General features: G+C 40.9%; 1 protein-coding gene across 5 annotated transcripts in view; it reads left to right on the top strand.

The window, feature by feature from the left end:
- Positions 1-14981, top strand: part of DTD1 (D-aminoacyl-tRNA deacylase 1) — a 198379-nt gene extending 183398 nt beyond the window's left edge. For all 5 annotated transcript variants that reach the window (XM_077872020.1, XM_077872017.1, XM_077872016.1 and 2 more), the window contains one exon: positions 14409-14981. In XM_077872020.1, coding sequence (XP_077728146.1) covers positions 14409-14450 — 42 coding nt within the window. In that variant the 3' untranslated portion in view covers positions 14451-14981. The remainder of the gene's footprint in view (positions 1-14408) is intronic.
- Positions 14982-16252: the final 1271 nt, after the last annotated feature.

Here is a 16252-nt window from a genome sequence, read left to right as displayed (position 1 = left end):
CGTTATTGAGAGCCTCTTACTTGTCAGAGTTCACAAGTTCAGGGAGAAGCATAGAAATCATTAGACAGCAGGGTGGTTTGTTGTGGAAGTGGTGGGAATGTGGAGGGGGAAGTTGGGGAAGCTCCACAGAAGGCAGGACCCCAGAACCCGACCTCAAAAGACATACGGAAATGGGCAGATGAGGGGCGAGGGTGGGAGCTGTCTCATCTAAAAGGAGCAGATGCAAACACTGTTGAGTGTGGGACGAGGACAGAGTTTTGGAACAGAGGTGGAGAAGAATGGCTGAAGCCCTGGGTATGAGTGGGGGTGGGGTATCTGGGGAGCTTCCATAAAATTAGAGAAGTAGGAGAGTTCTGGGTTACAGGGCTCCAGTGTGCAGCTGAAAAATGTGGATTTCATTCTGGGATGGTGGGGAACCTCTGAAATGGTTCAGATGTACAAGTGACATAATCAGGTATGAAGTTTGAGAGAATCACACTAGCAGCTGTGGGGAGTGAGGCTGGAGCCAATAGGCCAGTTAGGAGACATAGCAGAAATCAAGAGAGAAGTGAGGTCTGGCTAAACATGTTGAAGCCTTAGCCTTCAGCTTATATATAGTCTGTGGTTCATACCACGTCAGCATCTGGGTTCATCCTGGAGACGTTGAGTGGTGAGAGAGAACATTCCTCAGATGGTTTTTGGCCTTCTCTTTAGGCCATCTGTGAAATGACCTTTAGGATGCATATTCCCAGGCACTGAGCTCTATACTACAGAGTCAACAGTGATAACTGGGTGCTGTGTAACTGGCTTGCAAGTACAAACAGACCAAAGCAACAGAATAGAGAGCCCAGAAAGATTACATTGTTAACTCACTGGTAGTTTTAAGGGGAGGGCGGCACTGGGTAATAAATCCAGTAATGTTCCCTTGACTTCTCCTCTAATCATTCTCTTTCCTACCCTGTATCTACGGGGAGTGGCCACAGGTTTTGGTTGATTTTTCTCACACTCACGTGAGTGTGAAGCAGGAATCAGAGGCAGGTTTTTTCACACTCAGCCTCATTTGTCACAGTCACAAGCCCTTCCTGCGCCTTTTCTTGGTCTGGATCTAAAGACATGGGTTTTTATTCATGAACTGTAACAGTTGGTATGAATTAGGGAGAGTCTTCTGGAAAGTGCTACATGGTATCTAAATAATGTTAAATACTCACAATACACAGTAACATTTTATGTGGCATTTGCATCAAATAAAACTTCCATTCCCACCCCTTCAAAACTTTGTGATGATTTGCTCATATCAGTGGTCAGTTTTGTCATCACAAATATTGCTGGTGCTTCTGACTTGCAGTCTGAACAGAAACCCTGAATCTGAAGGGTGAACTGTGTTACACAAAGACAGTGCACACAGTGGCTCTTTCAGTGAATTTTATAGTTGTGCTCATTAAGTGGGTCCAGCAATAACTCAGAAACTCATTTGACTTCTTATTTCCATCCTGATGATTTCTGTGGTCAGTAAGTTATATAATTTTTGCTCCTTGGTTTTTCTTTATTAACTAAAAGAGTAAAATTCATCCCCTTTGCCAGTAATGTTGTGAAAAGCAGGCAGGTAAAGTCATAATACCTTGGTGACTGTCCCAGCAGGCTGGAGTGGGAGGGGCAGGTAGAAGAGGACTCTCCCCATGTTTCTATGGCACTTCTTGTTAAGCCTCCCCTGCCTCCTAGGGATCGTGTTGGAGAGAATGCCCTGGCACCCACTCCTGCCCCTGGAAGAAGGATGAAGGACTGGCTAATCTGATGGCCAGGGAATGACATGCATTATAGTGGGTGGTTCCTTGGTTCAGAAGCAAAATCCAGACCCCACATTTTCTGTTTCTACTCCCTGGACTGAGGGTAGCCGCCCAGCCTACAGGGTGTTTTACCTCTTGGCCCTACTCTAACACAGCACCGTATGTTTTCCTTTTAGTTTTTAAATTATAAATAATAGCTTCTTCCCAGTGAGTTTTAGGATCTTACAATAAATTTTAAAAAATTGAATTTTCAGACTCCTATGATAAGCTCAATGAATAGAAAAGGAATAAATATATAATCATTTATTTCCTAGTAGCCAAACCCAGCTTAACATAAACACACACACCCCAATACACACAAATTCAAACGTGCCTTGAATTTTCAAAATGGCTTTAAAAAATTCTTATGCCACATAGTTGATTTCTTTCTTGATTATATTGTCAACCTGCTAATATATTTTATAAATTTAATGTCTTGGTTTTTGATGTAAATGTGTCTATTCAGTACTTTGAGTCTTTCTTTGTTTACTTTATTGAATGATTTTGAATTCTGCTTTTTATATCATGTAAAACATAGTTTTCTATTTGTGTTAGATTTTGGCCTCAGAATGATTCCAGTAGAAAGGTATCCTGGGCATTATTATCCTATGCTTGTGGGCAGTTTGGAAGTGATTTTGCCATTTCTGTGGGGCAAGAAAAACACCCAAAAGCCCCATGCGTAGAGGAAGAGACAGTTAACTGTGTATCACAGAACATCCTGGAAGACATGTTCACAATAGAAAGCCTCACACAATAAAAAGTGGAAGAAGTGAAAGTGGGCATTTCTTTTCCACATCTCCCAAAATTTAAGAGGCAGAATTTCTCATGGACTTGTAGGTATTTATTTTTTGCTTTTCTAAAATCAGTGGAAAAGTTAAAAACCTGTAATCATATTTATTCTCAAGGTATTGCAGATTGGGTAGTATAGATCTTGGAGTAAATTATGCTACAGTTGACCCTGGTACAGCATGGGTTTGAACTCTATGGGTCCCCTCATCATGGATTTTTCAGTAAATATATTGGAAAATTTTTTAGAGATTTGCAACAATTTGAAAAAGCCCACAGGCAAACCCCATAGCCTAGAAACATAAAAAAATTAAGAAAAAGGCATGTCATGAATGCATTAAATATAGGTAAATACAGTCTATTTTATCTGTTGCTACCATAAAATACACATAAATCTATTATAAAAAGTTAAAATTTATCAAAACGTACAGAAATACTTAACAGACTATATATGACACCATTTACAGTGGAGAGAAATGGAAACAAATGTGAAAATGCAGTATTAAATCATAACTGCATAAAATTAATTATAGCACATACTGTATACCACCATAATCATTTCCTAGCTACCTCCTGTTGCTATTGGCATTGAACTCATGTGTCATGAGTATCGGTTAAAATGTCATGTGACAGTAATCATCTCCACTTGAGCAGTTTGTCTCTGCAGTAAATTGTGGATTGTAGTAAAAAGTGATCCCTCGCAGTTCTTTTATACTTTTCATAATGTTGAGTGCAATATCCTAAACCTTGAATAACACCGTGGGATCCATCCAGGGAGCCACTAGTGGTGCTTGAAGTGCTCCTAGGAAGCAGAGAAAAGTCATGACACCACAAGAAAAAGTTGAATTGCTTGATGCATACTATAGAGTAAGGTCTGAAGCTGCAGTGCCCACCATCTCAGGATGAATGAATCCAGCATCAGGGATGTTGTAAAAAAAAAAAAAAAAAAAAAGGAAATTCAGAAAGGCATTGCTGCAGCTATGCCAGCAGGCACGGAAATGTTGCGCTTTTTCTCTCATATTGGAAATGCAGCTTTTATGTGGGTGCAGGATTGCTATAAGAAAGGCATACCTATAGACTCTTAAGATGATTTGAGAAAAGGTGAAATCATGCAGCAGCTCAATGCAAAAGGAAAGTGAAGGCCCCAACACTGGAAAATTGAATGCCAGCAAAGGATGGTTTGATAATTTTAGAAAGAGGTTTGGCTTTACAAATGCCAGGGTAACAGGAGAAGTAGCTTTTGCTGACCAAGAAGCAGCAAACAAGTTCCCAGACACCATTGAGAAGATCATTGAGGAAAAAGGATGTCTGAACAGGTTTTTAATGCAGACAAAGTACCCTATTCTGGAAGAAAATGTCCCAAAGGACATTTATTAGTAAGGAAAAGAAGCAAGCATCAGGATTCAAAACAGGAAGGGAGAGGCTAATTGTTGTTTTGTGCAAATGCAGTTGGGTTTATGATCAGGGCTGCCCTTAAAGCTGCTAAACCTCCCTCCACCAGTGTCGTCCGTCCCCCCCCCCCCCCCGCCCCGCCCCCAGCTTTGAAGGGAAAAGATAAACACCAGCTGTTATCTTTTTGGTTGCATAACAAGGAGGCCTGGACAATGAGAACCCTTTTCCTGGATTGGTTCCATTGGTGCTTTGTTCCTCAAGTCAGGATATACCTTGCCAGGAAGGGACTACCTTTTAAAAGTTCTTTTGATATTGGACAATGCCCCTGGCTACAGAATTGTGTGAGTTCAACACTGAAGCTGTCAAAGTGGGCTGTGGTCTCCAAACACATGGTCTCTGATTCAGCTCTAGATTAGGGGGTCATGCAGACTTTGAAGGCTCATCACACCCAAGACTATATGGAAAACATTGTCCATACTATGGAAGAGAATGCCTATAGAACATCAAGAAGGTCTGGAAGCATTACTCCACTGAAGATGCCACTGTTATAGAAAATGCTGTGAAAGCCACCACGCCTGAAACAATAAATCCCTGCTGGAGAAAACTGTGTCCAGATGTTGTACATGACTTCTTAGGATGTACAACAGAGCAAATCAAGGAAATCATGAAAGAGATTGTGGATCTGGTTAAAAAAGAGGCAAGTTGAGAGGTGATGGGTTTCATGATATGGATCTTGGAGAAATTCAATGCTAATAAGCACCACAGAGGAATTAACAGAAGATGACTTGAGGGAGATGAGTGTTTCTGAACCAGTGTGAGATGGTGAGGAAGAAGACCTAGGAGCAGCAGTGCCAGAAAACAAATTATTAGTCTGGCAGAGGGTTCTAATTCTTCCTGACTGCTTTATTTATTTATTTTTTAAGATTTTATTTATTTATTCATGAGAGAGAGAGAGAGAGAGAGGCAGAGACATAGGTAGAGGGAGAAGCAGGCTCCATGCAGGGAGCCCGATGCGGGACTCGACTCTATCTTGGGACTCCAGGATCACACCCTGGGCAGAAGGCAGATGCCCAACCACTGAGCCACCCAGGCATCCAACTTCCTGACTGCTTTAGACTTCTTTTATGATGTGGATGCTGAAACTAAAGCAGAGGTGGAAGGAGGACAGGTGCCACATGATAACATTTTTAGAGAAAAGAAAAGGCAAAAATGTCAGAAATTATGATATTTGGTATTCCCCTAAAGTTACTCCGAGTGTGCCTGCTTCTTCTGCCTCCCCTTCCACCTTCTCCACCTCTGCTCTGCCACCCCAGGACAGCGAGAGCAGCCTCTCCTCTTCCTCCTCCACCTACATCATATGAAGATGGCGAGGATGGAGACCTTTATGATGATCCACTTCTACTCACGGAATAATAAATAATCATTGTTCCATAACAGTTAGTCAGCCTATGGGCTGTGTATGTGCGTGTCCTCATGTGGAAACCTAGTAACTGTATGGCAAGAACTGCATGAGATGGTTTGTGTCATCATCATCATTGCCTATATAGTCATCATGTAGAACATCGTGTGCAAGACTCCCATGGAAGTGGAGAGCCTATCCTTACATAGGCATAAGGTGTATGATGCTAATATAAAATTGATAACGCCTTTGTTCTCTTACTGTTTTATAAGTTTGCTTTCAAAGAATCACCATACAATATGCCTCTTTGTCTTACAATTGGAGAGAGTGCCTATTGGCCTATCATCATGAGTAAGTTTTTTTTTTTTTAATAATAAATTTATTTTTTATTGGTGTTCAATTTGCCAATATACAGAATAACACCCAGTGCTCATCCCGTCAAGTGGTTTTAAAAACAATGTTAACAGTGTTTACAGTAATGTATCATGAGTATAACTGTAATACCGTATGCCAGAAAAATTTTACAATGATTCATTAGTGAATAGGCTAGGCTGCCATAAAGCAATCCTATTGCTGTTTCTTATTATCAACACACTTATCATTACACCTGTAAATACGAATTTCTTTTTCACACTATCTTTTCATTTTTGGTGTGTGATGTTAGTAATATGGATAATGCGTACAGTGTTTTGGGTCATGTGGGATGATGACGTAGGTACTGACAGATAATTTGTCTTGTGAACAGATGAAAACTTCTGGTGCCAGTAAATATAGGACAGGACTGTGAATGTATTTTCTCCTCATGATTTTCGTAATAACATTGCCTTTTCACTCACTGATTTTCCTGTAGGAACACTGCATATTACATATAACATACAGAAAATGTGTTGTTTATGTCATCAGTAAGGCTTTGGTCAGCAGTAAGCTGTTAGTAGTAGTTAAGTTTTTGAGGAGTCATAACTTCTATAGATTTTCAACTATGTAGGGGTTTGTGTCCCTAACTTGTGTGTTATTCAAGAGTCAAAACAAACAAACACACAAACAAAAACCTAGCCAGAGAAGGGACATGATAGTGGGGGAAGCAAACTCAAGGGCACAGTGTTTTGAAGAGTAGATTTGTTTTGTTTTCCTTTTCCCTGTAAATCAAGGGCACTGCAGCCCTATCATCATTATGTCCCTGGGGAGGAGGTGGGGGAAAGGTGAATGACCAGGAATCATGTAGCTGGAATCTTCCAGCAGGAGGGAAGGTGAAAGAGAGCTTCAGGGTAGGAGGGGCAGTGAAAGAGAGAAGAGGAGTAGAAGAGGAGAAGCCCAAGGCCATGCTTGGTGCTATGGTTCCAGGATTGAGTCCTCTGGCTGGTGGTTGGGTTGACAGGAAAGCTGGAGGCCTGGGGGCCTGTGTGCTGGTCCCTGGTGGGAATTCGGGCAGGAGACTATGGAGGATGGCTAGAGGTCTCTGTGAGGCTGCTGCAGTGCAGTAGAAGGGAAAGCAAGACATGGTTAGGAGACAAGATGCAGCAGGAGTCAGTAGAGGGGGTTGAGGGGTGTTGAAGAAAGGTGTGGGGGTCAATTGGGCTGACCCTGCATCCTGGTGGAAGGAGCGAAGTGAGCCTGCCCCAGAGGCTAAGGCCGTTGCATCCAGGAAGCCAGGAGGGTCATGACCTCAGCTCTTCATAGGACTGCTACTATGAGACCCTGCAGATCTCAGCTACAAACTCCATGTGGGTGGGGTGTGAGGAGTCTGTATTGCTAGTGAGAGCAGAAATGAAAGCAGGGTAGGGCAGGGGTGGGGGCTCTGGCCCCCAAGCTATCAGGTGCTACTCAGTGGTGTGTCCAGGTCTCAGCACCAGGTGCGGCACCATACCAGCCCCCCTGGGCACAGGGGCCGTTCTATGACTCAGCTGTTCTCACACCCTGGTGTGCAGAATTACTGTGGGTTCAAGATTGCCCCTGCTGCCACTCAGCAGGATGGGAGCTTGTGAGGATGTTTGGATGGGCCCATGAAAACACAGAAGCCACGTTTCCTTTGCGTGTTAATGGAGCACTATTTGAGTTTTGGAATACATGAGGAAAATCATCTGCTTATTGGCACTTTAAGCTGAGTGTCCAGTTGGAATTCAAATCAGAGATGTTAGTGGAGGCCCCGTGGCTGGTGCAGACATTCAGGCATGGACAGACATGAGGGGCCCTCTGAGACACCACAGCCACAGCCAACTGAGGGCCAGGGAGGAGCTGGGGTACCCCCACCTCTGGGTTATAGACATGTTCTCAGATTTGAAGACCCTAAAGGGGGCCAGGAGTGAATGACAGCTGGTCCTCCAGTTATGGATTTGGGTTTTCTGTTGTCGCATTTACTGAAATTCGTCATTCTCAGTAAACCTACAAAATCACCACCCGATATTCAGATGTCTGTAAAAGCTGAATTAAGTAGTCACAGAAGGTGACCTTGGCATTGACTGTGCTGCACAGAGAAACAGCAGCCCTACTCCTGCCTCAGTGAGGGGAGCTACAGTTTTCATTTGGTTTTCTTTACAAACAGAAAGAGCCCTAGGGAGCCTCACAGCACCTAAGGGAGCAGCTTTGAGTTTCCAAGGCATAAGAAAGAAAGAGAGAAAGAGAGAAAGAGAGAAAGAGAGAGAGAGAGAAAGAGAGAAAGAGAGAGAGAGGAAAGGAAAGGAAAGGAAAGGAAAGGAAAGGAAAGGAAAGGAAAGGAAAGGAAAGGAAAGGAAAGGAAAAGAGAGAAAGGGAAAGGGAAAGGAAAAGGAAAAAGGAAAGGAAAGGAAAAAGGAAAGAAAAGAAAGGAAAGGGAGAGAGAAAGGAAAGGGAGAGAGAAAGGAAAGGGAGAGAGAGAGAGAGAGAGAGAGAGAGAAAGAAAGAAAGAAAGAAAGAAAGAAAGAAAGAAAGAAAGAAAGAAAGAAAGGCAAAAGAAAACGGAGTGAGAAACTCCATGAGCTTAGGTATAGTTTTCTAAAATGAAAATGAGTCGGAAACCTTCAGAGGGAACTCCCAGAGTGCTGACATTTCTCTATCACATTGTAGATGTTCCTTATTTTATCAAGTGGACATGGAAGTACTAAAATGCACTTCTGTTTTTGTCCTCTGTCTCATTCCTTCAGGCTCACTCACCTTGCTGGGAGGGTTCAAGGTTTCCTCTGAGGCTGTGACTCCCTTTCCCCTTTCTGGCCACAGCCAAAGGCACCATGGCAGCCCCTCACGAGGACCATGTGCTCTCTGCCTTTGATTGCAGGGTCAAGTACTGCCTCATTTGAGTATTTACTTCACTGCCATCATTAGAGTGTGAGAGGAGCATGCTCCTGAGCAGCACCCCACATTTCTGTTCTCAAATGTCAACACACTTGAAACCAAGCAAGGAAAAAGCATTTTGGAAGCTGCCATCTGTTTGCTTTTTCAACTTGACCTTTGTCTGAATAATAAGACATATCTGGCTGAGCACATTTCTTTCTAATGAGCTAGAGCGGTTGTGTGTGTGTGTGTGTGTGTGTGTATTAAATAGTCATATTTTCACTGTTGTCAACCCCCCCCCCCCCCACACACACACACACGTAGACAGTAGAATCTCTTTCATTTCCACAGCTTTCATTTTGCCTCCCTGTCAACATTCATTCCCAGTTCATAGGCTGGTGCTTCATGTATAAAACTGTGCCTCCAAGGTACTGTTTTTATTTTTTTAAACTTAACATTTTTTTGGTGGTTGCCCTAGAATTTGCAATACACGTTTTTTTTTTTTTTAAAAGGATTTATTTATTTATTTATTCATTCATTCATTCATTCATTCATTCATTTGAGAGAGAGAGCTCATCAGCAAATGGGAGGAGGGCAGAGGGAGAGAAAGAGAATCCTCAAGCAAACTCCTTGCTGAGCACGGAGCCCAACACAGGGCTTGAACTCATGACTCAGAGATCAAGACCTGAGCTGAGATCAAGAGCCGATGCTTAGGGTGCCTGGATGGTTCTGTCGGTTAAGCGTCTGCCTTAGCTCAGGTCATCTTTTTAAAAAACATTCAGGTGCTTAACCATTTGAGCCATCCAGGTGCCCCACAAATCCAAGTTTCTGACCTATATCACATTTCTTCTGCCTAAAAACTGAAAAACTTCTTTCAGCATTTCTTGCAGTACAGATCTAAGGAAGTCTTTATTTCGCTCACTTTTGGAGGATAATCCCACTAGTGCAGAATTTTAGATGGGTGGCTTTTTTCGTTCAGTAGTTTAAATATTTTTTTCCATTCTCTTGCTTGCATAGTTTCCTCTGAGAAGTCCTTGCAATGTTCCTCTGTGGGTAAGGTGGGTTCATAGCTATCCCCCATTCTTACCCTTCCTTCTTTCCTCCCCCCCTTCAGCTTCTTTCAAGATTCTCTCTCTCTTTCTCTTTCTCGCTCTCTCTCTAGATTGGAACATTCTTGGCCATTATTTCTTCAAATACTTCTGCTCTGTTCTCTCTTCCTGGTATTCCAATTATGTATATGTTGTACCTTTTGCAATTGCTTCACATCCCTTTCCCCTTAATTCTTTTCTCTCTTTGCATTTCAGTTTGGAAGTTTGTATTGACTAATTTTCAGGTCCACTGATTCTTCCTTTGGCTGTGTTCAGTAGGTGAGCCCATCAGAGGTGTTCTTTCATTCTGTTATGGTGTTTTTTTTTTTTATTTCTAGTATTTCCCCTTGATTCTTTCTTGGAGTTCCTATCTCTCTGCTGTATTACCCATCTGTTCTTATGTATTGTCTCTTTTACCCATTAGAGCCCTTAACATATTAATCATGGTTATTTTCCCTTGTCTGATAATTTCAACATCTGTATCACATCTGAGTTTCACTCTGAAGACTGCCTTGGGCCTTCTGAGTTTCTTGAACCTGTAAATGTTTGTCTTTCAATACATTTGGGAAATTTTAAGCAGTGTTTCTTCAAAAAATATTTTCTGCTCCATTTTCTCTTTTCTAACCTGGAGGAGGTTACTGTTCCCACACCTTGGTGCTGTTCTGGCCTGTTATGCAGGAGGCTGAACCGCTTTCTCACTGATACATAGTAGTCATGTTATGCTAGCTTATCAGCAGTAGGGTTGGATTTTCTATGTGCCTAGGCTTCCACCTTAGTTTCATTTATTAGAAAATAAATTGGCAAGAAGATTCTGTCTATAACTGAAGTAGTGAACCAAGCTTACAGATAACCTAGAAGTATGCCATCTAATACAGTAGATGCTACCTTTGGGTGTATATTTAAGCATAAATTAATTAAAATTAAAATTTAAAATTCATTTCCTTAGTCACAGTAGCCATGTTTCAAGTGCTCAGTAGCTACATCTGGCTAGTGGTTGCCATATTGGATGGTGCTGACATAGAATAAGCCTGTCATTGCAGAGTTCAGTTGGACAAGTGAAGATTCTGAACCACTGTCAGTTCTGTAAGACTGACTTGATTAAATACGTACAAATATATGTGAGCAATAGATAGTGTACAGGCTAAACAAAAATATCTTATTTATTTATTTGAGAAGGGGAGAGCACAAGATTAGGGGGAGGGAGAAGCAGACTCCCCGCTGAGCAGGAAGCCTGACGCAGGACCCCATCCCAGGACCCTGAGATCATGACCTGAGCTGAAGGCAGATACTTAACGGACTGAGCCTCCCAGGGATCCCCAAGCTTTTCTGTCTTAATCAGGAAATTGAATCACTGTCCCCATGTTCTTATCACCAAGTTAGGACCATCAGCTCTTGAATAAAGGCAGAAATTCTTCAGTTTGACAGTTCAGTGGAGGGCTCACTGGAATCTAAGTGCTAAGTCAGGGTGAATCCTTCTCTGATAATGTGGACTTCTCAGAGACTCATGTTTTCTTATAGAACAGCCTTTCTTTTCTAGGTAAGTGAACTCAGATTAGATTCCTAGCTGTGGCCTGAAATAAATATATAAAAGTTGGGTTCTTTTGACAGTGGTTTGGAGAGCAGGTCTGTGGTCTATGTATCTTAAGCACTTACATCTTGTGGTTGCTCTAATAGCCTGAAGCCAGAAGTAGATCAGCTGGAAATCAGCATCTCAGAGAGACTTAAACAGGCTATTGAGGAATTCCTTTCTTCTGATGCTGTACTGTTCCCCACTGCCCCTGATGTCTGTAGGCAGTAAACGAGAACCACTCCAGAAGCTTCTTTCCATAAGGCTATGAAATTGTGGTGCTAAGTTAACTCAGGCACTTACCACTGCATGTCAAGTGCCTCCGTCTGCCCTCAGATAGCTCACCTGCCTCACGGAGACATCAGAAGAATGCACTTGGAAGTACATGCCATCCTCTCAACGGTTCTCACAGGGAGGCACATTACCTTTCCTCTAGGATTTCTAAATTTTATCACCCTTTTGTGCAAAATCATGTGTTTGTCAGCTTGCAAATAACTTCTGCTCAGTGCTTGTGATCTGGCAAGTGGACCTCCTGGATAGCTCCCTCCCATCTCCCCTTTCAGGCTTCTAGCCGTGGGAATGTTATGATCTCCAGCCACTCCCACCTGCCAACCAGTAATCTGGCCCCTGGGTTTTTCCATGGTAATGTTTAAGAAAATGAGAAGGAATATTTGTTAAAGTGAGATTGGAAATAAAAAGCAGCATCTATTTGATCAATCCATGTACCTTGGTGGGGCAGTAGCTTTCAGGTGCAACAGTGTCTACCGTTGGCCAGAAGGGTCTTGCATGCAGTTTGGGAGCTCATGTTATTAATGTTGATAGTGTGATGAGATGTGCCTGTTAGGTATCCCAGTGTTAGAACAGCTAATTTTAAAGGAATTTGTAGTTTAAACCCTTCAGGTTAAGTGCTTTATGAAATCTCTAGGCCTGAGTAGTGGTTTACTGTAAACTTTGAGAACCCCTGGGATGAAACCTCTCAGGTTTCTAGTTCTGTGATTCTCTGGTAGGGAATTGTGATTTCTAAATTGTCTTTCTTTTAAAATTTCTTTTGAAAGCCATTTTGTATTACAGAATTAATGCTCATTCATCACAGAAAGTTTTATAAAATGCCATAATGCTCAAAGAAAGTAAAAGTCACCTGCCATTTCATAAAGATAATCATTATTAACTTAATGCTTTTATAATATTTTCTCTAATCAGATAATTCTATATCTTTTTCTCGAATTTTACATAGTTAAAGACAGACTGTATATATAATGTCACTGCTTTTATCATCTAATGGAATATTGTTAACATTTCCCAGGTCATTTATTCTTCTGCAGTAAACCTTATCATTTCCATCTGTACATCAGACATTGAAGCATAAATTTATTATCTCAAAGCTTGAACACATGTAGAATATTTATTTGAAGTAAATGTAAAAGAATAATATATTAAAGCTGGATCCCAAAACTCATTTTAAATTCAAAAACAAAGGTTTTAATCTGCACCAAGAAGATGAAGTTCCCCAAAGGTCAATGTGAGATCCAATTTCAGGATTTTAGTTATTAGTATTGCAGATGAGGAAAGAGACATTAGTACACCCCAGATGCCTAGGTTTGGGTTAGCATCTTGATTAAAATACAGGAGCATATGGATTGCTTTTCCTGGCTTAAAAGTGGAAGTAATATGGTCCCCAGGAATGATGTTGTATAATTCCTATCCCCTTGTGGTCTTTGAGATATCTCTTAGGAAGTAGTGCAAGACTGTGACTGGTGGGTTTTAGAGCATGAGGGTAGGCCTTGGGGAAAATTTTAGTCTCTTGTGTGGATCCATATAGAACTGAAGAACATAGCTAGTGTTATAATTAGCCTTTCTGGGATGGGCCCATAGGCCTCCATATCAAGCTGGGTGCAGGAATGGAAGGCTGTTAATTCTGTTGAGGCATCTGCTCATAATGTGACCCTTTCCTAAGAATGTGATCCATGCCGAGTGCATCCAGAAGCATATTCACAGATGTGGTATCACTGTGCAACCCACTATCATCAGAATCTTTTGCTTTTACTGAAGTTCACGCAATTAGAATTTAGATCTGAGGAAGTAGAAACTGCTGTGTTAAGTTTGGGGCTTAGTTAAATTCTTGGATGACAATTGCCTGCCTCATAAATCTTGGCAAGACTAGCTGGTTTTTGTGGTAGCCTCAGAATTACAGAAGGAGACTTGAGATACTTGGAGATTTTATACTGAAGAACCTACCATCCTTTGAGCAGTGTTAAAAATGTCTCAAAAGCAAGTGTTTATTCCCTGTCCCTATGGTTCCTTTAGGTTCCCCCCTGCCTCCTTCATGATTAAAAGGATTTGGAAATGAGACTTTTGTATCTTTTTTCAAGGAATTTGTCCCATTTCATCTGTGTTGTCTAATTTGTGGGAATAAAGTTACTTGTGACGTATCCTTTTAATGTCTATAAAATGTACCGATGTTAGCTCTTCGATTCCTGATACTCGTAACATATGTCTTCTTTTTTCTTGATAAGTCTGGCAGGAGGTTTATCAAATTTATTGATCTTCCCATTTTTTTTTTGATTTTGTTTGAAATTTCATTAGTTTCTGTTCTAGTCTTTATTTTTTGTCTTCTGCATGCTTTGGGTTTTACTCTTTTATTCTTTTAGTTTCTTAATATAGAAGCTCAGATTATTGACGTGACAGCTTTCTTTTTTTCTAATGTAACCTTTGAATGCTATGAATTTCCCTGTAAGTAGTGCCTTAGGTGCATATCACAGATGGTGATATGTTGTCTTTTCATTTACATTCGTTTTAAAATATTTTCCAATTTCTCTTTGATCCAAAGGCCATTTAGAAGTGAGTTAATTCCCAGATACATAGTGTCTTTTTGAGCTCTAAGAATAAAGTTCTAATAAATTGGAGATTTTGGTGAGGACGGTGTTTGGGTTTATACATGACAACATGGCATATTATTCATAGTGAAGTTAAACATTGTCATGCTGCTGTCATTGTATGAACTAAAAGCGTAGCGTCAGCTGTTTTTTTTTTTTTTTTTTAATTTTTATGCTTGGTTTTATTTTTTTACATAGGATTTGAAGGCAAATTTTGGGACCTTTTCCGGTAATGTGTCTTATCTTTGTTCTTTTTAGTGCATTATCATTGGGCGGAACTGGATCCTGAAAAATTCATGAAAGATGCTAAGTACCTACACTGCTTTAAGAATTTGGAACTGAGTCATGAAAAGGAAGACAGAAATAAGAAATTGGGAACCTGAGTAGCCCTGCAAAAACAAAAAAGAATAAAACAAAACAACACCAAAGGAACATTACCATTTTCTGTTGTTGCTGTGGTCTAATAGAGAAAGTGGGTGTTGGAGGTACGGGGGAGTGCACCTCCTGCACATGGCAGCAGGGCATATACCCATGCTTTCCCCATGAAAAGACTCTGCTGGTTCCTATGATTTCTTGGCTCTCTTTTGAAACAGGCTGGCCCAACATCACTTGACACTGAGTCCTCCTTTCACATGTGTCCATGATGGGTCTCAACTGCATCCATGTTCTTCCCAGTACTGGCTAAGCCAGGCCCCGTGTTAAGGTGTAAAGAGAACAAACATCAGTGATAATGTATTGTGTAAGACCTTTGCATCTTGTAAATTTTGTCATTTTTCTAAAAAGAAATAATAAAATCCTAGACCTCAACAAACCACTTTATTATTAAACAGATCCTGCTGTGTTTTTGCTTAGTGATTTTGTTTATAGAAATACAATGTGTCTGACCCCACTCTAACCCTCTTGCAAGAGGCCGTCCCTGAGTGGCCTACACAGATCTCTGATTCTGTGGTGAGAGCCTATCAGTGGTAATTTTTTGCTGATGACATTTTACTTGGACATGAGATGAAGGAAAGGAGAGCATACATGGGAAGGTAATCCAGTTATGGAAAAATGGGCAAATGACTGAGACAGAGTATGGCTGCCATCTCTGATTTATCCACCTTTGGGAGGTGGAGAAAAGTCTCAGTGTGTTGGAAAATACAAATGCCCCTTTTCCAAGAGCTGAATGGTTGTCTGTATATCCATCCAGTATCCTCACGGTTGTCTGTATATCAACCAATATCCTCATAATTATGTGAAGAAGGAACCACATTCTGCCAAAGAATTTCTTAGTTAATTTTAATCTGTTAGTGGCACAACTGTAGTGGTAATTTTTAGACATCATATGATGTTAGTAGTTACATAAATATTACTACATATTATATACAATTATATAATATCTATAATATTTTGATGCTTATACAAGCACAGTTATCTTCTCTTGAAATATTTCTTGCCTAACTGTAGAGGAGACATCTTTATTTGGCACTTTTGTAATGCTGAAACTCTATCTGTGACCTTTATAATAAATTCTGTCTAATATGACCCAGTTGTCTACTTCAAATGAAAACATAGAAAATGTGAGAAAAAGAAAAAAAAAGCTCAAATGGTATCTCGAGTGTTAATTCAGGTACTTGGAACATGGAGTTGGAAAGGGGTTTGTCAGACTGCCATCTCTGAACCAATATAGATGGTTCAAGATAATCCATGATAGCACAAACCTCTGGATTTTAAATCATTCCCTTCCAAATGCAAATCTCTGGTCAGATTCCCCATCTGTATGGGCAGTGAGGTCCAAGAAGCTCTGCTGTTTAAACTATCTATGTAGGCTTTAATTAAAATTCACTATGAAGTTACTCCAAACTACAGTTTTGTAAACTTGGTTGTAGGGTCATGGACTTGCTGAACACATTTGTCAGACATTTCTCTGCCACAACATTTTATCACCACCAATTAATGCTTACTGAACAGCTGCAGCCTGCCCTTCTGCTAATTGGTCACAAGGATGGCATAGAGAGAAGAGCTAATGTGCTTGAGGTCTGGACAGTGGTAAAATGATAAAGACCTTCATTGCCCACAACCCAGTTCCTGGATCCCATTTTAAAGGGACATAGACAAATTGG

This window comes from Canis aureus, chromosome 26 (assembly GCF_053574225.1).
Source record: "Canis aureus isolate CA01 chromosome 26, VMU_Caureus_v.1.0, whole genome shotgun sequence".
NCBI lineage: Eukaryota > Metazoa > Chordata > Mammalia > Carnivora > Canidae > Canis > Canis aureus.
The sequence above is the reverse complement of the archived record's forward strand: the minus strand, read 5'-3'. Positions and strand labels throughout refer to the sequence as shown.